At 42.4% G+C, this 26,076-nt stretch overlaps 1 protein-coding gene and 1 long non-coding RNA gene across 3 annotated transcripts in view; one reads left to right on the top strand and one right to left on the bottom strand.

The window, feature by feature from the left end:
• The window catches only part of si:ch211-191a24.3 (tensin-3), a 45,786-nt gene extending 22,612 nt beyond the window's left edge, over nucleotides 1-23,174 (top strand). For both annotated transcript variants that reach the window (XM_056414237.1, XM_056414238.1), the window contains 14 exons: nucleotides 615-748; nucleotides 1,623-1,731; nucleotides 1,826-1,894; nucleotides 16,204-16,363; nucleotides 16,600-17,057; nucleotides 17,865-17,948; nucleotides 18,107-18,238; nucleotides 18,591-18,686; nucleotides 19,333-19,410; nucleotides 19,768-19,851; nucleotides 20,463-20,631; nucleotides 20,718-20,786; nucleotides 21,421-21,450; nucleotides 22,139-23,174. In XM_056414237.1, the coding sequence (XP_056270212.1) occupies nucleotides 615-748; nucleotides 1,623-1,731; nucleotides 1,826-1,894; nucleotides 16,204-16,363; nucleotides 16,600-17,057; nucleotides 17,865-17,948; nucleotides 18,107-18,238; nucleotides 18,591-18,686; nucleotides 19,333-19,410; nucleotides 19,768-19,851; nucleotides 20,463-20,631; nucleotides 20,718-20,786; nucleotides 21,421-21,450; nucleotides 22,139-22,280 (1,814 nt within the window). In that variant the 3' untranslated portion in view covers nucleotides 22,281-23,174. The remainder of the gene's footprint in view (nucleotides 1-614; nucleotides 749-1,622; nucleotides 1,732-1,825; nucleotides 1,895-16,203; nucleotides 16,364-16,599; nucleotides 17,058-17,864; nucleotides 17,949-18,106; nucleotides 18,239-18,590; nucleotides 18,687-19,332; nucleotides 19,411-19,767; nucleotides 19,852-20,462; nucleotides 20,632-20,717; nucleotides 20,787-21,420; nucleotides 21,451-22,138) is intronic.
• LOC130193641 (uncharacterized) lies at nucleotides 22,322-25,569 on the bottom strand. Its single transcript, XR_008831678.1, has 2 exons — nucleotides 25,169-25,569; nucleotides 22,322-25,027 (listed from the first exon to the last, which is right to left on the bottom strand). It is a non-coding gene; the product is annotated as an uncharacterized LOC130193641 (long non-coding RNA).
• Nucleotides 25,570-26,076: the final 507 nt, after the last annotated feature.

Genomic DNA, 26,076 nt, shown 5'->3' with positions numbered 1-26,076 from the left:
AAAAGGTTTTGTTAAAACATAACAATCTGTGTTGCTGCCTCCATATTCAGTCGGATACTTACTGGACAGAGAAAGCTGTTACATACGAGTAAACCTTTGGCTTTTTACCTTCACACTCCCAGAAAGCAGAGCTTCATTAAACTTAAGTCAGAGCTCCAATACTTTGCTTATCAATTTGGTAATTTTAGGATTCTGGTTGTCGAACTAAAATAACTAAAGTATGCCTTCACTTTCCTGATGATCCACTCGCATCCGAAAAGAGAACTTGACTGATGTTACAACAGATGTTTTTGGTTTTTTTGGAACATTGTTTGGTCACACAGCGTCTGACCTAATGACAGGAGCCCCTCCCCCCACTGCCGTTAGCCGCTTTAGTCGGAGACAAACACGCCAAACGTGAACCACTGTCATCGCCTGTAATTGCCATCTGGTTCTAACGATGCGTCAGTGGCATTTCGACCCAAATGTTTGTGGACACTTCATTCCCAAGAAGAATGCATGACAGTTTGATTCTTTGGTTGATTATAATCTGCCTGACTGTCTGGCTCTCCTTATCTGCCTCCCACGCCTCTCCTCCCCCCCCCCCCCCTTTTTCTTCTCTCGTTATATCTCAGGTTGGAAGCAGCAGATGCAGGTGGTGAGCGATGTGACGGACAACGCTGGTCCCCAGACTCCGGGATGGAGGCGTGGTGGCGCTCAGAGCTTCAGAGGCTCGCCCGTCTACAGTCCCCCCTTCACGCCGTCTCCGGTAAAACACGGTTTCCCCCCTGTTCACCTCACCTGGGAGAGACACTTTGACACAGATGACCTGTTTTCATCATCTGCCGAGCAGCAAACAGCAGCGTGTAGTCCGAGTGTCAGCTGAGAGACGCAGAATATCACATGCTAATGTACAGACATGATTATGTGTAACCCATGTTAGGATTATTTACTATTTCTGTGGAATGCACGATACCAACGAAGCATCCTCATTTTAGATTAGTAGTTTTATTTATAAATGTGAAATATACAACGTTTTCTTGTCACAAGAATATTTAGTTTGTAATTTTGCAAATTGTGCATGTAAGTCTTTGGAAGTTATTTCATTTTAAACCGCTCGTTGACTTTATGTGGATTGATTTACATTTTCATTATTCTAGACTCAAGCTTGTTTAACGTTGGTCTTGATTTGAACTTCCAAAACATTGAAAGACGAGGGACTCACGTGTTACGGAACTACATGAAAGCAAAAGATAACACAGATTTAGCACTTTGAATTCAGTTAAACTGTCTATGTTTAGATTATGATCATGTAACTTTATCTGCATCTCTGTAGATGTTTCTTTTGTACCTTCCTCCCTTCCTCTTTTTTTATTTTTATGTTTCTGCTCTTGCGCTCTTACAGCTGGGTGGCATGAATGGCCAAACTGTTTACACCAAAACAGAGCCAGTAGCCACACACAGATCACAAGACTGATGGCTGCTGATGTCTGCTGATGGTTGTTTGTGTGTGTGTGTGTGTGTGTGTGTGTGAGAGAGAGAGAGAGAGGGGGGTGGGGGCTGGTTAGCCTCTAAGACTTACAAAAACATGTTATTGACTTTTCTCCGTATTTTTGTCTTACTTTCTTTTGTTCTTTTTAAAGCATGGCCATCTCTTCAAAGCCAACAGCGTAGACTACAGGGGACAGACGGATGGCCCCGACATTGTCCCTGCTACTCCGGCCTTCCCGGTGTCTCCACCGTCGCCCTACGGTAAGAGATGAGGTCAGAATGGACACTTGATGTGTCTTGATGTGGACGTGTCCGCAGTTTGGATTCTTATCAGCGTCCACCTTTCTCTTCCCAGTGAAACATTTCTCTGAGTTTTCCCAGCTCCGGACGGGCGGGCAGTGGGACCAACACAGCTGGACACAAGGTACACTTCCCAAAGAGTGTGTGTCACCATATATACTCTACATGTATATGTGTGTGTGTGACTGGTGAGAGCACTAGAGTTTAAAGCCAAGCGCTTGAGCTCCTGATTGCTGCCGGACAGGGTTCAAGGCCCGGCTGGAATGTCCTCTTGGCATAATATACCACACACACACGCGCGCACACACTTACACACAACACACACACACACACACACACACCTGTCCTTTGTTGCCATTGGCTGGATATGTGGGCATGGCTCTGTTTGTGGTAAATCCGGCTCTGCTGAAGGCAGACAGATGGCTTGTTTATCATTTTTAGGTTTGAGGTAAAAAGTGGTCGGAGGAGTGGATCAAATGGACCGGGATGACCTCTCAGGCCCATGAAGGGACCACTGATACTGGATGTCCACGAAAAATAGTTGATGCTAACAGAGGAAGAGACCACTGCAGGCAGGATGTCCACTTGCGTCCTGTTCTGGGAGGGGACGGAAGGAGAGGGGAGGGTCTTTTGTTGCTGGGACATCCTGCCCGAGGAGATATGAACCACACAGCTGCAAAAGAAATTGACTGAAGTGTCAAAAAACACAAGCGTCTTTCAGCGGTTGCGTCTCAAATCTGATCGGAGCGTCATGTTTTTGTGGTAGCTACAAACCTTTTGTGTGCTTTTTTTTGGGGGGGGGGGACGACAAAATATGACGTGATAGTAATTAGCATGGGAAGGGTGGTTGGCTACTGTGGGGTTGCAACCAAAATCATTTTGAACAGTTTCTGTTTAAGTGGCTCATTGTGTTGTGGCTCAAGTATGAAAAAGATGTGAAATTGATGTATGAATATATATCAGGTTTTTCATCTTTGGCTACTGACACATGCATGACTCATGACTGCCTGCCTTCACCGAGTGATATACTTCTAAATAGTAATATATAGTAAAATAATTAAGCAGAGAATAACAACAAATAGCATATTTCTTTACTCCAATTCTTTTTTTAAATTAGATTTCTAAATATATGACCCTCTGCAATGCATCCAGGTGGGTGAAACAGGAGAAATGCATTTAACAATATTTGGGCAACACTATTAGTATAGACAACATTTGTTAAAGGTAGGACCACTACTTTCTAAAAACGTACATAATACGGAGTAATGAAATTGAAGTAAATGCATTCTGTTAAAATGTTTGTTTTGGAGATATTTCAATGATTGCTTGTCAACTGGATCCAACATTATATAATCTTCTATCACATACTGGATTCATATTTCTCAATGCAACAGTGTTTTATTTCCTTTTGGATCTTGCGTGAGACGTTTTGCTTGTATCAGGACAAAATCAGAAACAGATGGTGAAAATCAATCTTTAGAGCAGAACATTTTAGTGCACTGATTTTATTGTTTGAATTTATTGCACCTGACTCCTTCGCCTCAAAAGGAGCAGCTCAAGTCCTTTATTTAAGGACTTTTAAGTGTTTATGTTTATGATGATAATCAAGTCAAGCTTATTTTGATCTTAAAATTGAATGGCAAAAATTTAAATATAAAAACCGTTCATGATAAAAAAGAATTGGACCATATTTTGACAGCAAAACCAAAGAACTATTTATGATGACATTTTTCTCAAGGGCAGATCCGCCTGTTTAGTGTCAACACCTTTGTGCTTATGAAAGAGTCATTATTCCTTGTGTACAGAAAAAACACCTGATTCTCTTCTCCACTGGATGGACAGAAGAATTAACAAAGGGCACAGAATATCTGGAGCTGGGGGGCAGACGAGAGTTTCCTGTTTCCCACGTTAAAGGCAGACGATTGTCTGGAAAACAATTCAGATTCCCCAATCGAAATAATCTTTACCCTTTAATGTTAGTCATTACCATGATCACAGTTTGACCCGAGGCTCCTGTAAGGTGGGGAGTGATCACTGGGATGCTCCAAAACAACAGCAACCCTTCAGCTGTGCTATCACTCTGGGTCCAAGATGAGCACAGTTCTCCAGTGAGGTATTGTTTGGGCCATTCGAGGTCAAAGAACGTTGAGAAAAAGGTGACAAATGTATAAATCTAGATTAAAACTGGGTGGCATTTTGTATAAAAAATGTCTAATTAAAAAATGTTGGATAGTTTATTGACTTAAATACAATACTTATTAGCTTTCCTTCCGAGAGTTAAACAAAAAGATTGGTATTTTTCTACATTTCAAACTAACATCTGGTCAAAACAAACCTCTTCATACAATAAAAACGCATAACACATCAATAGAAATGTAATTATCATATTTATGAACACAAGTGAATATCTGGCTCTTTAGCTGCTAAATGACATCATCACATGTTCAGAGCCAGGCTAAAGGAGGGGAGCTGCACAGCTGGGCAACAATTATCTACGTGTTTTTTTGCCACTATGAGAAATGTCCCATCACTAAATGTGTTGAGAAACCAGAAAGCCTTTGGTTTGAAGTTACTGCCCCTCTGACTTCATCTATTGTTTTGTTTTTTAAGTATTTCACCAAAGAAATCAGAAATGTAAATCAAGACAATATGTCAACAGACTGATAGAGACTGCATTATTTATGTCTCTTCTATATCCAAGCCATTGGAAAGCCACCCCAGCATGTTGCCTTGCACCAACCCAAACACTAACCCTGCTGCTGTCTCCCTACTTGTTTACTTTCACGTTTGAGTGACGGCAAAAGTGCAGCCCTGAAATGTTACATAACATTTCCTTTACTTGTGGCCGAATCCAAATAAACAGCGATAAATACAGAAGCTCTCAGCCAGCGGAAGCAGGTTTCAGCCAAAGGAATGCAGATGCTGTTATGAGCCGAGGCTTTAGCGAATGCATATGGTCGGTTCAGACAAACACTTGACTGTCTGAACCTCAGAGGTCAAAAGTCAGGAGAAAGGGGGCGTGGCAGGGAGGACAGAGGAAACCTCTCCTCCTTCACATCATTGACTGTATTGTCAGTGATGAAGGAGAGAGACGATAGGCTACATCTTAAAAGTTTCAAGTTTAAGCTGAGCTACGCTGACCAGCTCCAGGTTCCAGCTCCTAGCTCCAGCTTCTGGTTCCAGTTCCAAGTTCCAGCTCCTGGTTCCAGCTCCAAGTTCCAGCTCCAGGTTCCAGCTCCAGGTTCCAGCTCCCAGTTCCACCAGAATAAACGTTCCCAAAATGTCAATTCCCTCAACCGTCGACTCCAGAGAACAGAGTCATCGTATCTTTCCCCCCTCATGCTTTTTTAGGTCGTCGCAGATGGACAGAGCTCATTTCCGGTGTGACACGAGACGGGTCAAAATAATGCACACAGCACAAGTCCTGGGGGGGGGGGGGGAACTCGACACAATTCAATCAAGAGCTTTAGGGTGTAATTTACAATGTGCTAAGATTAGACACATGGCATGAGACGTGGTCAGTGTGTGTCTGCATGCCTTTGTCTCTCTGTTTGTGGCGAGCAGATGGAGGGAGTGGACACACATGCCTTGACAGAGAGTCCATAGAGATCCCCCCCCCCCACCCCCCACACACACACACACCGCTTACCCCAACACCACCACCACCTCCTCTCTGGTCCATAAAAGGCCACATATGACCTCTGACCACTGGAGTCCATTCTGATTGGGGGAAAGTGCTTGCAGTGGCCCAGCAGGAACAATGCTCAGTGGTCAGTGAGAGGAAGAGGAGGGGATGGTATGCAGACACGCATGGAGGGGAGTGGGGAGGGAGGGGGGTGAGTCATTCTCTACCTCTCGTCCCTCCCTCCATACAAACCCAGACGTGAAGCTGTGTCACAACAAGCCAAGAACCAACGAGGGGAGCGTGTGTTTTTTTCCATCTGGGGGACGCATGGAATCGGGCATGGCGGCGAAACGATCCGGTAACTGAATAAGAAGACAAAAAGGAAAGAAGAAGAAAGAAAAAAACGTCTGCGAGTCGGGCTCAGATTACTTTCAAGAGAAAGAGGAGAGGAGGAGATTCTGGTAACGGGTGGGAGAGTTTCATTCACACCGGGAGGCAAAACAAACCAGAGGTAGAGACTTCAGAACAGGAGGGCGAAGGAGTGATCCCCAAACAGGAAGCCGGCAGATAACGGGATACTTCAAGAGAGTGTCATATCATGACTGCGTCTCTCGGTACGTACGAGCTTGCACATGTGTGTCAGAGAGCGCTTGTGTGGTTGATCCACTTTTCTTCACGTGGTGGCTTATGAACTCCAACAGCTTTTCCCTTCACCCTTCGCATTCTTCATCGTTTTCTCCGTCGTCTCCCAGCAGGATCTTTCCTGTTCTCTGCTCGTTCTCTGACTTGTTTATTTAGCGTTATCTCTGTCCCTCCTGGGAATTTCAAGGAGGGCGCACAAGCACAGAAACACTTTGCATCCCTCCTCCAGGCCGCTGGTATTTGCAGACAGCTTCAGGGATTATTTTTGTCAGATGCCTTTTCTCTTCTCTCGACACGACCTCCATCCAAACGTTGTCTCTCTTGTCCTTTTGTGCATCGAAATACTTGTTTTCCCCTTTTTTCTGCTCTGGACATCTGCAGCCCCTCTGACGTCTCACACTCGGTGGGATGATGAGATGGTTTGTTCCACTGCTCCATTCATGATCTCATCCTGTTAAAAGGCTATTTTGGCCTCCAGTGTGCAGTCACAGAGGACTGATGTATTGGTGGTTAACCGATGGAGGCTTTTCTTTCCCCTTTTTTCCTGCCTTTGAAGATTCAGTTGTCTTTTTAAAATCTTTTAGCGGGGCGCTTATTGCTTCCCGTATCTCCCAGATATGCCATACACGATAAAACTACATCTTGCTGAGCCACAAGTTTAATGATTCCCAAATCATGTCATACAAAGAGAAGATTGGAAGTCCAGCAGATATTTTCCACGCGTTTTAAACCTGGAATGTCGGTGTGCTCGATGCCACTTATAATACGTGACGTGGCTTTACGGCCCTGCAGAAGTCGTGGGGTTTGGCAGAGAGCAAACACAACGGGAGCAGAAACAAGTTGTCGAATAATCTATCAATCAATCGACAGCAAAATAATTAGCCATTATGTCTGTGAATTATCAAACACACGTTTTCTAACTTGAGCTTCTTATTCATGAGGATTTGCTCCCAGCAACACCTTGGAGCTTTGCCAATTGGATTACGCTTGTGTATTTTACCTTTTTAATTTCCGCAGTAGCTTCTGGATACAACATTGTAAATTGGTGATGATTTTAATAAGTAAAATAGCAACAATGTGTTCAATTAATATTCAAGTGATTCATTCTGTAAACTAGGGAGTCTTTTAGTTCCTGCTCACCAGGCCTTCATGCACAAATGTAATATACACTACCGTTCAAAAGTTTGGGGTCATCCAGACAATTTTGTGTCTTCCATGAAAACTCACTTTTATTTATTGAAAATTGAATAGAAAATATAGTCAAGACATTGACAAGGTTAGAAATAATGATTAATATTTGAAGTATTAATTTTGTTCTTCAAACTTCAAGCTCAAAGGAAGGCCAGTTGTATAGCCTATATCACCAGCATAACTGTTTTCAGCTGTGCTAACATAATTGCACAAGGGTTTTCTAATCAGATATTAGTCTTCTAAGGCGATTATCAAACACAATGTACCATTAGAACACTGGAGTGATAGTTGATGGAAATGGGCCTCTATACACCTCTGGAGATATATTTCATTAGAAACCAGACGTTTCCACCTAGAATAGTCATTTACCACATTAACAATGTATAGTGTGTATTTTTGATTAATGTTATCTTTATTGAAAAAACAGTGCTTTTCTTTGAAAAATAAAGACATTTCTAAGTGACCCCAAACTTTTGAACGGTAGTGTGTGTTGACAAACAAGTGCAAAATTCAAAACATAAATCAAAGAATACTGAATATTTACTTGGGTTTAAATGCAGCAGTTATTTCAATAAAACTTATATTTTCCTTCAATTAATTCCATGCTACATTTAGTTATTTCCATGAAAGATATTCCCAGAAATTACCGACCTGCAAAAACAGAGCATGACCAAAGTGTGCATAGCATCTTTCCCTATCCTAAATATTGTAGATCAAACACTTCTGGATCAATTCAGAAAATAACTGTCAGATGAATCTATAGCTCAGCACCACAACAGGAATATTTCCGGTAGGAAAGAGTTATTGGGGCGTGCTGCTCCGAGGCGCTGTACGGACGGACATCTGCTGTGGGAGAAACATTCGGCTTTCACTGGACTGCAGAGAATTAAGGGGCGAAAAAGGGCCAATGTGTTGAGCCACGGGGACGGAAAATGTTGACAGCACAGTGGACAGAAGGCCACTTCAGGGTGCAGAGACCAAAATGGAAAGAAGGAAACAAGGATGTTGTGGCCTGTGTTGTCACGAGCTCAGTCAGTGTGAGATGTACCAGATCATCAGTGGTCCTACACATAATGAGGTATATCTACACTACAGTAGATAACATAGCAACGAGACACTTGAAACTACAGGCCGTATGGGATCTATACGCAGACCATGGGACATGCGCTCTATAAGAGCTGCAGCGAAGCAGAACAATGTGTTCAGCTATGTCACTTCTTTTATTGAGCCGGACAGTCAGAGTTCATGTTAGTTGGCTTCTTGTTGGGAGGGGAGGGTATTTGGTTTTCTTGTGCCCGAACGACTGAGAAATGTTTTAATTTTTTCATTTATTTTTTATTCCAATTTCAGTTGAAACGGAAGTTGTGGTATTAGTTGCTCAGATCGGTTCAATTTATGTTTTTTCTGGAGATTTAAGAGCTATTCAGGAGGATTAAAGAAGTTATTAATTTTGATGACTTTTACTTTGTGTTTACCTATGCTTCTTGTCATTTTAATGTCGCTATATTTTGAATGGATGTAAATATGGCGCCTTTCTAGTCTTCTGACAACTCAAAACGCTTTAATACTACTTGTCATCATCCACCCAGTGCAGGGTCGACCACCTGCCCATCAGGAGTAACCATCATTCATAAACCGTTGGTAGTAAGTGTCACATCGACATGGGGGTAGCGGAGCCGGGGATTCGAACTGCCGAGCCTCTGATTAAAGCGTGACCGTGCTCCCCCACTGAGCCACAGTTGCCCACATTGTAGCAAGCTGGCGTTGATATTCGGGTGTTAAAGTGTCTGTCAACACCAGAATTCTTTGGATTCTTAAAACATGAGGGATTTAGGTGTTGAGTCAGAGGTCTGGAGCCTGAATAGCACTCTAAATGACAACCTCCATCCATAGGCCCTTGATTTGCATCCAAAAAACTAGTTAGATACACTACCGTTCAAAAGTTTGGGGTCACCCAGACAATTTCGTGTCTTCCATGAAAACTCACACTTTTATTTATCAAATGAATTGAACATTTCATAGAACATATAGACAAGACATTGACAAGGTTAGAAATAATGATTAATATTTGAAGTATTAATTTTGTTCTACAAATTTCAAGCTCAAAGGAAGGCCAGTTGGATAGCTTATATCACCATCATAACTGTTTTCAGCTGTGCTAGCATAATTGCACGGGTTTTATAATCAGACATTAGTCTTCTAAGGCGATTAGCAAACACAATGTACCATTAGAACACTGGAGTGATAGTTGATGGAAATGGGCCTCTTTACACCTATGGAGATATTTCATTAGAAACCAGACACTTCCACCTTGAATATTAATTTACCACATTAACAATGTATAGAGTGTATTTTTTATTAATTTAATGTTATCTTTATTGAAAAAACAGTGCTTTTCTTTGAAAAATAAAGACATTTCTAAGTGACCCCAAACTTTTGAACGGTAGTGTATATGCAAATGTGTCAACTCTTCTGTCAAACAATCAAATCAACGCCATCGTCGCACATCAACAGGATGTTGCACAGAAACCAGAATTCAGCTATTATGTTATCATGGTTCACTCGTGTACGTCCAGCACTCGTCATGTCTTAATGATCTTTTGTGGATAATTGACGGTGGAAGCTAAACTCCTGTAGATGTACTTGTAGATAAAGAAAGTAGCATAAAAACACAGTTTCTGTGAAGTTCAGGACCCTGGAGTCGGTGTGACCCGATGGCATCAGGACTGTGGACAGCTCCCAGTAGACACGGCTTTTGGTGTCAAAAGAAAAAGTTTTAAAGATATTGAGGTTACATGTATATGTTATTTCAACAGCATTAAATAGATCCTAACTCCACCTTAAACTGTCAATAGACAAGTGTTTTGCTTTGTCTTATCGTTATGAAGTATATGTTGATTACACAAGGTATTGGCTATCGAACATTATTATTCTTTCTGCCACCGGATACGATCTCCCAGGAAATAAAGCCTTGATTTACTACATAAAGGAGGTCCATCAACCAATGAGTATCCATGCAAGTCTTTTTCGCAGTTGCCACCCCTAATAGCAGAAATGCGGGACAGTGAAACAACCAATGTAGCTATGTAAAACAAAAATCAAGTGTGTCCTGTGTCGTTGGAAGCTTCTCGGGGTGATCCAGTTGTCCATGCAAAAGTAAAACAGCTTGGAAACACTTGAAGCCCGTTTCCACTTTTCTTTGTATAGCCAAAACAAAACTTTGTGATCACAGATATGATACGGTGTGAAGCTGAGCATCGTGCGTCGAGATCTTCTTTCAGAACAACAAGTTATTCCAGCAACTCGGCGGCATGTTGTAACTACACAACACCACCAGGAGAACTACTTATGATCCATGATGGCTTCCCCACATGGGTTAAGGCTGAGGAATTCGACTTGAACGTCAAAACATGATCAAATGTCTGGGCCTTTTTTCTTTCTTTTTTTTTGCAGTTAAGACTTCCTTCCTTCAGATATGAAAAGCACACTGAGCTTTAAGAAAACTGAACCTTCATATCTCCACATCTGATCCTAAACTCTGAAAGGATGAGTCAGTTTTATAAAGCCATCAACTTATTACCAGAATACTTTAGACATCAATTAACACCTCGGCGATGACAGTATTCTCTTCCATAACCTTTTCTTTCAAACCGCCTTGACGGCTGTAACTCTTCACCCTTTTTCCCCTCCCTCCACTTGTTTGTAGCGCTGTTATTCTTCACTCGCTTTGCAGCTGCCTCGTAACTTTAGCCTTCCCCTTTGCCACTTCACTGAGTCGATAAAGCTGTCCGTACACACACAACCCAGAAAGAGCAGAAGAATCAGATTTACAGACAAACCGCCGACTAGTTTGTCCTTTTTATAGGAAGATACTCTGTTTCTGTATAGAAAGGGGGGGGGGGGGATAGCAGGGTCTGAGGCTGATTGATTTTTGACTGAAGGAGGGAGGGCAGGGGGCGACAAGCGATCGCATTCTGATGCAGCACCAAGTGATACCAAGGAGAGAGCGGCATGTCCTCCGGCTGATATTTCTCAAAGCTTTTTCTTTAAATATATATATATAATATATATATATAATATAATCAAAGAAACTAACTACCTGCTCAGTAAAAGAGCCACAAGTAATTATAACAAACTCTGCAGCTCCATTGAGCTTTAAGCCTCTTTTAGCGCACCGTATTTGATCTTACAATCATTTCCAGTGTAATTCAGTCGCTTATCAAGAGTCCGATATGTTCATTGGTGGAGACCAAATCAGAGCTCAAAGGAAAGTAAATTATGGACTTCTTTCTATTCATCAGGTGGACACAAAGAGGGGAGCGGTGGGATTATTATGTTGCTCTCCGTCTGCTGGACAGCCATGACCATTACAATGCAGTAATATTTGTCGTGGTGTTCGGGTGTTCGTGGCTCTCCTCTGGCCAGAAATGTATCAATTAATGCAATTTTAAGACACCGGCAAAAGATTTTGTTGATCGTGATTGTAGGAGCACCTGCTTTAGAGGTCAATATCGCAGCGACATTGATAGTATATATGTTTTTAAAGCAATGTTATTGTGAGACCAACGCAACCTCCCTGGCCTCAGAGGGTCTTTTCCCTTCGACGTGCATGCAAGAAGTTGGTGGAGCTGTGCCCGGAATCCTGACTGCACCAGCTTTACACAAGTAAGTTCACAGAACTAGAACAGTAAAGGAAGCTTCCTCTCAGCATTTCATAAGTAAGCCATCAGACAATCAGAGTCCAGTACCGCGAATGATCTGCCTCAGAGAGTTTAGAACCTAAACCAGTCACAACTTGGCAAAACAATGCAAATTGCCGCTTTTTACAAAGAAATACAATTAATGTTATTTGGCTATTGGCTATTGCCACGGCCCTCCGCAATATTTTCTGTTCCTCATGTGGCCCCTTGGGAAACATAATTGCCCACCCCTGGTTTAGGTGATATCCGTCATTTTAATTTACCATGGATTATCAAAAAGAACGTATCATTATATGAACCTGCTCATTATTTCTCAAACAATATGGACTTGCAATGGGCCTAAGGATCACAGCAGGTGTCTTTCTCCTCATTGTGTTCCTATTTCCTCTCAAGAGTTGTATTGCGCTCCTTTTTCCCCGTTTTCAGTGGGCTGAGACACCGAAGCCTGTGATCGCTGTGAACAGCTGTAACACGCCTTAGACCTTCAGACCTGTCAGCCTTACTGTGTGTGTGTGTGTGTGTGTGCACATGCATACAAAGTGCTTGCACTCACATTCCTGTGGTCAACAGGGAGTCTGCAAACCCACTGTTGTTCTGCATAACTCCACATGCATCACTGTGTTTATGCATGTGTGTAGGCTCACCCTTCTGTCTAATGCGATGCTGCTCAGGGAGTAAATGTTTGGATGCGTGAGAGGGAGAAAATGAAGAGAGAAGCGTTTCTTTGTCACAACACCACACAGGAGCTCCATAGCTGCACCGAACATGTGGCGGCTGTATGTGTTTCTCATCTTCGCTCTTCTCGGTCGGTCCGTGCCTCGTCTTTAATACCATTCTGTTGTACGCAACATGCGTGGTCGGAGGTGAGAAGTATGAAGAAAAATATTAGCTCCAGATGACCTCACTGTGGTTTGATTGATTAATAGGATTATCGCCATACAAAGCATAAAGGCATGCACACAGTTTCAGTGTGTGTGTGTGTGTGTTTGTGTGTGTATTGGCTGGTGGAGGTTGGCATTCGTGCCCACATGGGTCTGTGCCATGTGGAATTGTTTTGTGCACAGTTCGACCCGAACTGAAGAGGCTTCTGTGCTCACTCACAGCTGCATAAGTGAGGAGAAAACTGTGGACAGAAGAAGACTGTTGAAAAACTCAAACTGCCAGTTCGGCATCACTCGAAAATTGACCAATACCGTGCCAGTACAATACCTGACCTTCAGTAACTACCAAAACACATAATTGTTTTTTATTTATTGCATTGAACAAGCCAGACATCTGAAATGTTAAATGTTGTCCAAACACAAGCATGGAAATGCATAAACCAGATAATTGTGAAATGTCATATATATAAGTCACAAATTGTATTTGTATGCATTTACTTATTCATTTAACTGGGACAGCATACAATAATAAACCTGAGAAGCCAAAGCAAACATTTTCAAAATCAATGAGAAGGTGATGCGACACTATTTTAGAACCTCAGACGGGAGAAAACTGCTGTTGGTCTCCTGCCTCCAGCAGACATTAGTCTCATTACCACGATCCCTCCCTAACCTTACGTGTTTGCTATTGTCACCATGACGACGAAGCGCCACTAACACTAATAAAGTACTAATTCTAACCCGAGCAATTAACCCCAACCAGAACCAAGTTGTTATGCCTAACCCTGACCAAATCTTAATCATGGCATTGCAAGGGCCAACAAATGATGTTGTCTTGGTTCGCTTTATGTGGACCTTTTTCCCGGACATGTCTCATTTATTCAAAGGGGTTGTATTCGATGACAGCGTTCGCTATGGGCACAGTTGCCTTTGGTGCCTATTGAGGTTCAATGACCTCGTTCTGACACATCAGCAGTTTTAACAAGGATATTTAGAAAGAGGGAGAAATGCTCTTATCTTGGAAGGGGACGGAGTCCAGAAAATATTGGTTAAAATTTGTATGAAATATCATGTTTTTTCCCTTCTAAAAAATAAATACAAATATATATATATACATATATTTGTATTTATTTATTTATTATTTTGTATTTATATATATGTATATATATATATGCATGTATTTATATATATATATATATAGTATTTATTTTTTGTGCATTCAAAAAAGTGCTTCTATTGCCTCATCTGTTTGACGCTGGGCACACTGGGGGCTGTTCTCTCTCTCTCGGCCCTCTCTCCAGGTTTCCAGCTGAAAGTGAGTAGCTATGGATACTGTGCAGCGTGGATACAGGAGGTGAAAGGTGTATCGGGGTGTAATAACGAGCAGCGGAGCCTCACAGAGCTTTGAGCCTGGTCAGAGGTCAGAGGTCGGGTGAGGTCCGCCATTGTTGCCACACATTGAGCTGTTCTGTAATTAACTGGATGAGCTGCGGAGCAGCAGATGTGACAAACCCACAGCGGGGACGGTCAGCCGTGGGAACGGAGAGAGACGCAGCCAGGCTGCTTTCTGAGAAACGTCCCAGGAGAGAGAGAGAGAGAGAAACTTGACGGGGACTGTGGGAATGTTTGAGGAATCCTCAGCGCACTTTGTGTTTGTTTTCTTCATGGAGCAACAACAACACGAGTTGGCGTGTCAGTGACGAGAGGTTCGGGTCAAATCGGAGGAAGACCACAACATAACCTGCACAGTGCACTTGACCTCTAACCCGTAAGGGTGCAAGTTGAGTGTCAACTGGATGTGTGGTGTATTAGATGCTGCACTGGGAGTCTCAGATGGCCCCAAACTATCATTACTCTTTTATTTTTAAATATAAAATAAATGGAAATGCATAATTATACAAAAATAAAAAGATAAACAAAGACAGGCGCTGTCCTGAGATACTTAACTTAACTGTAGAAATATAAAAATGTACAACAAAAGTTCCGTCTCAAGCTAAAGTACTGCAGTTCAAATAAAAAAATAAATTAAAAAAAAGCATTAAAGCAAGATGTTGTTGCATGTACAAAGCAAAGTGTTACATTATTAATATATTAAATGAAAGCAGCACTGGCTTAATTCCTTTTGAACCTTCAGAAAGCGATCATAATCAATGATCAAACGCTTATACGTCACACTTTTAATCTGCCATAGAAGTTGTAACCTAAAGCACATCAATTGTGTGTGTGTGTCTGTGTGTTGCCGGTGCATCATGCAACACCGAAACATTATACAAATTCATTAACAGCCCACGTGTGATGATATAATCCACTCGAGACGACGCAGCTCGTCCAGGATGATCACAGACAAAGCTTCGTCCAAATTCCTCCACCTCAGAGTGCTTGAATGGAGAGAAGGAGCGGAAGAGAGGAGGGGAGGGGGCGTGGGGGGGCGTTTGGGGGTGGAGAGCCGACCGAACAAGTAGCTCTTTATAATGAGCGACTCTTTACACGGTGACGCATCGTACTTCACAGGCCCGTCTGTGCCCTCGTGTTTGCTGAATGACACACTGTGTTGTCAGAATGTCATGTTGGGATGTTTGGAGTGCCACACCCATTCACACACACACACACACACACCTTTACTCCTTGTTTATGCTTTGCTGGCGTGATTGTAATGATGCAGATGCAGTTTGTGTGCGGTCTTCAATGTAAGCTTTAAAAAAAAGAAAGAAGTTGATTATCATGCCACGTCTGTGCTTTAATTATGGATCTGGATCTGAAGCAGTGTGAGAAAGATTGATGTCGGGGGAGACAGCTAGTCTGGCTCTTTCCAAATATCCAATAGTCGACTGCCAGTGCGTCCGGTGGCGGGCTCTGGTTGCCTAAGGTGCAGGCGACGAGGGCAACAAGAAATAACCCTTTGTTGTCTTTGAGGGTTCGGGTTAAGTGAGCACTGTATTATTAGATGTGAGGCATTCAGGTGTCAAAAATGTCAATATGAGGACGTCCAATTTAGTCTTCTTCCTATCTTGCTGAATCAAACACACTGTTGTTTAGATTGTGAGAAACAGTCGCAAGTGTTTGCGTTACCTATTTAACTATTTAGTAGTTCTCGACAGGAAGTTAACATCTGATGAAGCGGTGGAACGATATGATGTAATAGATCCGTTTTGCAAAATGTCGTACTTTTCTTTTTTGTCAAGATTTCCACTTGCTGATTCATTCCTTAAAAGGTTAAAGAAAGATGCTAATATGTGTAAAATAAATGTGATACATGTTGATGGTTCATAATCCAAATAAAGGTTGGAGGACAGCAAGCACACGCAGCAGTTAGTAGTTGTATATGCAGTGATTATACTTTATGGAACAAAGTATTTGAGTATTGGCCAATCGCTCTCTTGCGTCTCTTCATCAGATTCCCGGAGTTTCCTGGACGGTATGAACCACGCCGGCGGCTCCACAGAGGGAGAGCTGTTCAGATCCGAGGTGTCGGTCACCTCCGCTTCCTGTCAGAGGATCTTTGGCTCCGTGTGCTCGATACCATCGGACATCAGCCCCCTGCCGCACGCAGACAGGTACACTCATCCGCTCTGTTTCTGGTGTTCATACGACAGAGTGCGACGTGAGGGCTGTTGCATCGTAAGCACAATAAATCGTGGCCAAAATAATGTAAAAAGTTCACATTTGAATGTCTTTGACACTAGAGTTGAAATGCTTGTCTTCATCTGGTTCCACATATTTACACAAGTACTGATTGTATGGACCCGTACATGTCTTTCTACCTCTCCTCCACCCTATTTCTCTCCTGCAGCTCCACTCCTCCCCCGGTGTGGCATGACCAAACTCCAAACTCCCTGAACTTCCCGTATCCCCTCCAGCCCTCATCTCCCCTCTCCCTCAGCACTCCCAATGCCTACAGCTCACCCCGGGGGGCTCTGAGAGGCCTGGGTGGAGGTTCGGGGGTCCATCGGGAGACAGACAGCGCGGACTTGTCCTCGTTGTTGTTGTTGGGGAACGGCGGCCTGGAGCACAGCCTGCTGGAGGCCATGCAGGGCCTCGGGAGTCTGAACCTCGGGGGAGACGGGGGCCTCCCTCCGCTGCTGCCTGAGAAGAGGAGAGGGGGCGAGGGGGGAGAGCTTGGCTCCCGCTCCCCGTCTCTAAGCGGATTTTCCAGCCCTCACAGTGGCAGCAGTCTGAGCATCCCTTTCTCATCCTCCGTGACCCCCGACCCCCTCAGGGGACTCGGTGGGGTCCAGTCGCCTGGAGCAGGTATACAGTCACAGATTCACTCTCCCTCTCTGTCGCTGGCATTAATACATTTATTTAATTCTCTCCCCCTCTTAGAAATAGTATTAAAAACAAACATTGAACATTCTTCAGTCCCTCTAGAAAACCGGATCAATCTAAAGAATTTTTATTTCATTAATCAAGAAAAAAAGGCAAAGTCCTGGCAAAAAATGACTGGTAGTTACTATTATATCACGGTATTATGGATTATTGATGACGCTTAGTTCTAAGCAGTAATGGAGGAAATAATAATGAAAAATAAGTTTTTGCTCTTCTCCAGGCTTCTCCAGAATTTCATAACATTTGATTGATTTGACCAATATCTATTTTCCTATGAAAATAATTTAGTTCAGAAACACTTTTATGCTAAAGTGAAATACAAAATTGCCCATTATCACACAAAAAAACCACATTGGAAAACTTAACAGCAGCTTTTAGAACCATCGTCTCGATTACGGTTTGAGGATGTGTATCTGAAATGTTGAGAATAAAGTTTAATAAAAGTAGATTTGACAAGAAAACATCAGATGAGAAAAAGTCACAATGACTAGATATTGAGAACCAAATCATAATATGAAAAGAAATGCGTTTTAATGTTCATGGAAAATGACGTTGAAATGTAGCTTGTGCCTTACAACTGCAAACAACGTTGCTTCTATATAAATAGGGCTGAGTGACATTTGTCATTTGGGTGCACTGACTCTTCAACCTTGTCCCTCTGACTTTATTTTCTCCGCCCTCATAAGCCAGTCGGAAACCTGACGTTGAGTCTTAATCGGTGTCTTGCAGACTTTGGCAGTAAGCAGGACACTGTGAAGTTCGTTCAGGACACTTCCAAGTTCTGGTACAAGCCCGACATTTCCAGAGACCAAGGTAAATATTGGTGTTGGACAGGAGAGCCACGCGGACACAGATAATAGTAATACTAATAATATGCCTTACTGTGCCTAGCGTTGCTCCTTGTGCAGTATACAATGATTCTAACTTTAGCTCACCGCTGTGTCCCCACTTCCTGTTGACCTACTGAACAGCCATCGCAGTGCTGAAGGACAAAGAGCCCGGCTCCTTCATTGTCAGAGACAGCCATTCATTTCGAGGGGCGTATGGGTTGGCTATGAAGGTGGCCACGCCCCCTCCATCCGTGTTACAGCAGAGTAAAAAAGGTAGGCTGACATTGTCACCTTGTTCCTGTTTGTTTGTTGTTCGTTGTCTTTAATTGGGAGTAAACATATGCAGTGATTTCTAAATGCATACTTCCAACACAAAGGATTTGAATGTGCTTCCTTTCACATTCCTCTTTTCATATGTTATACATTGTGATTTAATGTATTTCATTTTTGAAGTTATTTTCTCTGAAATTGATTTTTTGAGCCACTGATGTAAAGATGGAGGGATTTAATGCTTTTTTATTTATTTTGTTCTTCCTTAAATTTCAAATAAAATGTTCCCTCTACTAGTCAGTAACAACACATTTTACCAAACTATACTGAAATATTCAACTTCTTTTTTCTGCAGTGGGGGACCTGTCCAATGAGCTGGTGAGACACTTCCTGATCGAGTGCTCTCAGAAAGGAGTTCGTCTTAAGGGCTGCCCCAATGAGCCGTACTTTGGTGAGAAAACTGAATCTTTACAGAGTATCAGACATCATTTATCACATTCGGTGACAGTTTATCCAATACCTCATTATAAAAGTCCTCGTAGTATAGCTACAGCTACGTGTGTGTGTGATCACATCACTTCTTCAAAGCATTGTACAGAATAAAAACCCTCTTGAACACATGAATATTTTATAGTTTCTTGTCAGGCGAGTGTAAAATACAAATAACAACCGGAAGTGACCTAAACCAAACTACCTGCCAACGTCAGATTAACAAGCAACTTTGTTGTTCCATCTGCAGCATTGCATCCTATTTTATAAACTTCTCTCGTTTTTTATAAAACTGTTTATCTGCACAGTGCTTTGTTTTAGAGGTCTGTTATTACCAGGAAGTTACTGACCTGTGAAACCAATAAGCGATGAAGAGTAAGAACAACATTTCCCTCTGAAAAAGCAGAATAACTGCATCAAACAGTAATACAAGTAACTGTTACAGTGAAGTACAAGCACTCTGCGAGCTGACATCGTGTCGCCCTCTACTGGTCAGCGCCATGAGGTGCAGCTGGCTTCATTGTTCATCGCATGCATCACTGCGTCTGGATCCTGAGGCTGTTTGTGAAATGTTCATTTGTTGTTTTTGTGTGTTTTTTTTCTCCCAGGAAGTCTCACAGCTCTGGTGTGTCAGCACTCCATCACCCCTCTGGCTCTGCCCTGTAAACTCATCCTGCCCGACAAGGGTGAGCAGCACGAGCTCACATGCATTAAACAACCAGTCACGTTACACAGCAGAATACAAGTTCACCCAGGCAACGACACGCAGATGCATAAACAATATAAACTCAGCTGCAGCCACAACCACACAAATGAAAGCAAAAACAGAGACTGCACAGCGTGTAATGCCAGTCTGGGTATTTCTATTCATCAAACAAACACCTCAATGTGTTCTTGTTGATGGTATTTCAGTGTTGTTTGTAAATGCATATTTCTTCGTGAAAGAAAAATCTATTTACATTTTTATTTATTTATTTAAAACTTGAATCAAATTTGAAATGCAATTCCCAGCCTTACATGTGTGTGTGTGTGTGTTTTTTCAGATACAGACCCGGTGGAGGACCTAAATCACTCGTCTGCACAGACGGCAACAAATTCAGCAGCTGAGCTCCTCAAACAGGGAGCAGGTACGGGACAGACATCTGTGTGTTTCCTTGACTGTGTGTGTGTGTTTCCTTGACTTGTTTGTGTGTGTGTGTGTGTGTGAGAAAGACATTCATGTAATATCCACCACAAAACGCCTTAGTTCTGTTTCATTGAATCAAATCAGTAGCTGATAACTTTAACCCTCCTGTTACCTTCAAATTTACTAACATCTTTTACCCTTAGACTCAATTTGACCCCAGCAATTAAAATCTCCAGAAAATGATTAGAATTAATATTGTTTCCCAAGTTTAAATGTGAGGTACTTTATGTGTGTTTGTTGACGACCTAAACAGCCCTTTAAATAAATTAAAGAGTTGATATTTCTTTTATGTTTTACACAGTGAAAAACAGCCTGGAGTCAAATTGACCCCAAAGAACACCGATGCGTACAAGTTGTGTACAGGACAGTGAAAACATATCATCATGTGAATTTCATGTTTTCCCAGTTGTCCCCAATAAATTAGGAAAAGTCGTGAAATATGAAGCAAAAATAATTATGTCAATCATTTATTTAGAGACGTTAAACAATGAATGGGGTCAGATTGACCCCAAAGGTAACAGGAGGGTTAAGAGTTCCACGTTGTTCCTGCAGCGTGTAACGTGTGGTACCTGGGCACCGTGGAGCTGGAGTCTCTGACGGGGCATCAGGCGGTTCAGAAGGCGACCACGCTGACCCTCGCCATGGACCCCCCACCGGCGTCCACCGCCGTCCACTTCAAGGTGTCGGCACAGGGCATCACGCTCACTGACAACCAGAGGAAGTGAGTGTACGCACGTTCATCCGAGGTCCAAACAGAGATACAGGAGCAAGTCCACATGTCCACACACACTCTGTTTGCTCCCGCAGGTTGTTTTTCAGGAGACACTACGCGGTCAACACGGTCATCTTCTGTTCCCTGGACCCACAGGGCAGGAAGTGAGCATCCAATGTTGTCGTAATTCATGTAAACATTGAAATAATAAGCTGCATAGTCCTCTTAAAATGTCATTCACGGGTAAAGACAATCTTAATGATTAGCTGATGGCCCCTCCTACAATAAGTTTGCAATTTGTATACATTCAAAGAATTATTGTTCTTCTTTTATTTATTTTCCAATACATATATATTGTCGATGAGACCTACTTGTTCAAGAACAGGAAACATTTGTTGTAAGAGAGAGAACCAGGGAGTATAATGGGTCATTACTTTTGTATCTGTTTATCATTGGGAAATACAGATTTTTCCTTCATGCACAATTTGGGACAACACACTGTTGTTTCTTCAAAGCAAGAAAGGAGATTTATGATTGGGATATCAGACCAGAGACTGTTTGCAAACAACTGGAGGGCTTTATTAGTAGCAAAGTACCACAAAATGTCTACTCAGGAGTCATAAGACATATAGTATCACATGTTATATAAGATGATTGCAAAAATGGACAGAAATTAGAAACATTTATATCATAATTTGTCCCTCTCTTGCTGTGGCCCTATCTCGAAGGACCGTCTTTTATATGTATTGTAATATTAATGTAAAACAACAGTGTGATGACTTTTATGTTATTCTACAGATGGACAAGAGGCAGCGCTTCCACTGCAAAGTAAGAGCCTTTCCTCCACCGGATGTGTTGTGCACCTTCATTGCTCCATGAAGCCACTTGAGCTGTCTTTGGTTTTGTGAAGCGAGGCTTTTGGTCGCATTCAATTCAATTCAGTTTATTTTATGTTGTCCAATTTCACAGATTACGAATTTCCCTCAGAGGGCTTTACAATCTGTAGACATACGACATCCCTGTCCCAGGACCTAACATCAGATCAGGAAAAACTCCCATCCTACTTTTTAGGACTCTAGGAACCACAAGTAGCCTCTGCATGTAGTGAGCACCGCTCTCTAGTGGGGCAATATGGTACTACACGCTCCTTAAGATATAATGGAGCATCACCAATCATGAATCTGCAATGCTTTCACGGCACATTTGAAATTATTGCATGAATTATTGAGAATCAGAGAGAGAGATGCATACAACATAGGTCCCATTTGTGGTGAGCACATGTTTGGTGAACACGCCAAATGTGTTCACCAAACATGGAAAAGTACATTTAGTTGCGGGAGTAATTGTATTTTTGCCACACAAACTAGTTTCTGTCCAAATGGCATCTTAGAGATCCTCAAAGATGTGTTGCTTCAAGCAAGACACTAAACTTCTACGTGCTCACGATTTCAATTTGAAATACGTCAAATGTCGTCAAGCTCATGTCCGGTCCGTCTCTGTCCCTTCTTCCTTCCAGGATCTTTGGATTCGTAGCTCGGAAATCTCAGAGCGAGACTGAAAATATGTGCCACCTGTTCGCTGAACACGACCCCGAGCAGCCGGCGAGCGCCATCGTCAACTTCGTCTCAAAGGTCATGATCGGGTCACATAAGAAGTGAGGAGAAAGAAACTCACTGCAGTGTGTGAAGACTGGACTGGGGATCAACTGCCAACCCTGACAATGTATGAATATGAGTGTGGATCTAAAAAAATACAAAATAAACAAACTCTTCCTCCCAAGAGCCAAAACACTATGAACCCACACACTCCAGCACCTGGTCCTGCTGGTCCATCCTCTCACGGAGGAGCGTGTGCATTGTGTCCTGACAGCACTAAACGACCACCAGAGGGAGCCACGGCCGTCATGTATAACGTTAAACTCATCAGCAGGAGGCTTTAAGATGGATCCTTGGGATTTAAAAAAATAAAATCTCTATAGCATCAGACCTTTTTCCCATCTTGTACAACAACCAGATTTCTAATTAATCAGATTGTATGTTCAAATATACTCTAAATGTACTATACTATATACCTACTTTGCTTTCTGCTGGCAGTCATAGCCAGAAAATACAACACATTTACTTCTGCTCAAACCTGGAGAATATCTGATATTCGGCACATGAATTTTTTTTAGTATGTCTATAATTCTAAAAGCTTTTAATGTGTAAATCAGGTATGAACATCCCTTGTGTGCAAGCCACAGGCCCATTTTTGTATGTTAAAACAAAGCCAATGATATCGTCACATGACAAAGCCAGTAACGTGGTCGCCTTGTACTTAAGATGGATTTATTGTGTTGTGTTTATAGTATTTATCCCTTTTTACAGATGTGTAAAAGTCTTTCTTTTTCCTAAATATACGTGTCATATATTTTTGTATATTAACATGCTGTACATTAGGTTTAAAGGCAGTGAACCTTGGAATGTATACTCATTGTATTACTAATATAGATGTCAATATGTTCCTTTTACCATCACTCAATACAGTGTACAGTTATTGTGCCATGAAAAACATTTTTTGGATTTTCTCTGATAAGAGATCAGATACAGTCACTGTGAGAAATGTCACACTTCAAGTGCACCGCAGCATTATTTCCTTTCCTCTGTTTGTCTTGTTTTGTACATGAACGTTGGTCATTCATCGAGGCGTCTCTAATTTCAGGATAACATTAACGCGTTGGTTCGCCAACTTCACATAAAGGAAAACACATTTTCTGATTTACTACCAGCGGCATCCAGCCTTCCAGATTGTTGTTTTATTTGACCACGTTTTGTTTTTGTGATCAGCGTTTTTTAATGTTTATTAATAACAAATGGATATAAAAAACTATTTGCTGGTGACGCAACCCTCATCATGATCGCTACAAGATCTGAAATTAAGTTAATATAGTCACAGTGACACTTCTTGGATTCACACAAGCAACAAAAAAAACATATTAGAAATTATTCAGGCCAAAAGGCTCGAAGCAACGTACACAGATAGTATTATCCACATCCTGTTCGATCAAAACACTGATCACACAGAAGATTTGTCCTGGCTTTGAGGTATAAATCGCTGAGATTTCTGCCACAAATCTTTTTCCCCTGTGGTTTATCATAGGAAAAGGTTATTTGGGGTTTACATTTTAATGAAAACTTTCCAACATCCCTGTCGGTGGCTCTCCTTGCCCAATGCCATTCTTTAAAACACACACACACACACACGTGTGTTTTAAAGGATGGGCCATATAAAATGAAATTCGTCAAAATGAAACTATATATATCTCTGTATATATAGTTTAATTTTTAAGTGAGTCGGTATTGGGGGCAGCAGGACGATGTTTGTGGGATTGTCCGAATAAACTAGTGTGTGTGTTCACAGTGATGAAGGAACCTGTCACGCACCGCAACAGTGTGACTCATTGATGTGTTTTTAATAGTTTCTGGACAACAATGGAGCCTAAGGACACAGAGGAAGAAGATACATCAGGCTTTAAAACTCACACAATACGTGTTATCAGGATCATTTCATTGACAATAAGACATGCAAGTTTAAAACAAGTGTTTCAAAACCTCGACAAACAACACTAGAACTATATTTGCATGTCTAAATTAACTAGATGTGAGAGAATATGCTGTTGTCGAACTGTGGCGAGCTGACCCTTTAAAGTTGTAGTTTACAGTTTGGCTAATAGATGGCAGTAATCAGCCACCAAATGGTCACATAATGAATCCAAGAACCGATCGCTTAAGCTCGCACTACCCTGCACGAGACTTGAAGCTATTTTGAATATCCTCCCTTTCTGGACATAACATTTAGTTATTTATTTGACATTTTTCGGTTATTCTCTTCTTTCTTTCTGTTATACTCAGACTAGTGTTACACCAAGAAGCCGAGCAGGTCCACACATGAAGGAAGAGCTACCCTTTAGAATAAACTTGGCAATGTCAAAGTAGGTCCAAGCTTGTGTCTGTGTGTGTGTGTGTGTGTGTGTGTGTGTGTGTGTATATGTATGTTTGTGTGTGTTTGAGACAAAGCATCCGGGATGTTCACATGACAGAGACAAAAAGGTGGTTTAAATGCCAGATAGGCCTCCAGTTGCCTCATAGATCTGCTGATCTGTCTGTCTCCAGCCTCTAGTGTGCCGGTTGAGGCTTTTAGAGGCCAAGTCATCAGATACCAATTTTGAATGAGGCTTTATTCAGGTTCCTGGTCTCTGTTGAGAGAGCATCCCAGTTCTGCCTGGCCTCGAGAAAGGGGGACTGCATGGGGGGTGGCGGGGGGAGTGTAGTGATGGTGTGTGTGTGTGTGTGTGTCTGCGTCGGGGGTGGGGGGTGTTGTTGGTGGTGGTGGATGACCTCACCATTACGGGAAACTTTCCCACAGCCTGCACACAAAGAAGGCCGTCAAAAGGTAAAAAGGATGAGAAAGAATAGAAATTTAACACAGTGTGTAAAAAAGGAGGCAAAGTGTGGAAGAGCGGTGAGTCGATGAGAAAGAGGCTCTTTGGGAGGGGGAGTCGTCTTACCTTTTCAGCGATTCGGAGATTTGTCGGGGTTGATGGAAGCTTGGAAAAGGCCCGAGAGAGAATCTGCTCACTGACAGCAATCATCAGTTTGGCTCCTGTTCCGCTTTCTGCTGAGTCACCTGCCGCCATTTTGTCCCTAAGCTGGACCTCTGCTTGCACTTCCTGCCGCACTTCCTGTCAGGCAACACACCAGCACCTGGTTGCGCGGTGGTTATCACAGCCGCGGCCGCCGCCAGCGTTGCTGGACGACTTCACATTCCTGGCATTGCTGGCTCCGAATGCTGTTTGGAAATCCAAAGACCGGCTTCCGTTGGGGAATGCCTCGCTCACAGAGTCCCTCTCAGCCTCTGATCCCCGGCCTCCTCTCACTTTATTTGAGTTTGCTATTTAAAGCCCCTGCTAAGTGCGCTGCTGCTCCGGCTGCACAGACGGACAAACACACACTCCATCGCACACACTGGAACCACAACGGCCCACAAATAATCCCTCTCCTATTTTTAATTCGGTGGGCTGAAGTCAGCCTGCGGCGCTGACTGCGACCCGGCCGACAAACTTTGTTATTTTCTCTTCATTCGTCACGTGGTGCTTTGTTACTCCACGTAAGATGGTAAGTATGTAATCAACCTCGAGTGATATGAAGATGTATTGCGATAGCCGATAGAAATTAGCGCTATCGCTAATCACGCTGTTTATCACGGTGGAAATATGTACTCAAGTATTTGTACTTCTTCTCCAATACTTTTCATAGGGGGGTATATACTTTACGACAGAGAAGAGCATCCTATATATCTTATTGTGTGGAAGTGTGGGGGTCGATCTATAAATCTTCATAAATTCAACAGTTTTGTTAGAAAATCGAGTGATACGTATCTTGAATAATGTTGGCTACTATGAGCACACAAATCCAT

The sequence above is a fragment of the Pseudoliparis swirei genome, chromosome 5 (genome assembly GCF_029220125.1).
Source record: "Pseudoliparis swirei isolate HS2019 ecotype Mariana Trench chromosome 5, NWPU_hadal_v1, whole genome shotgun sequence".
NCBI classification, from domain to species: Eukaryota; Metazoa; Chordata; class Actinopteri; order Perciformes; family Liparidae; genus Pseudoliparis; species Pseudoliparis swirei.
Note: the sequence above shows the minus strand (reverse complement) of the source record. Positions and strands in the feature narration are given on the sequence as shown.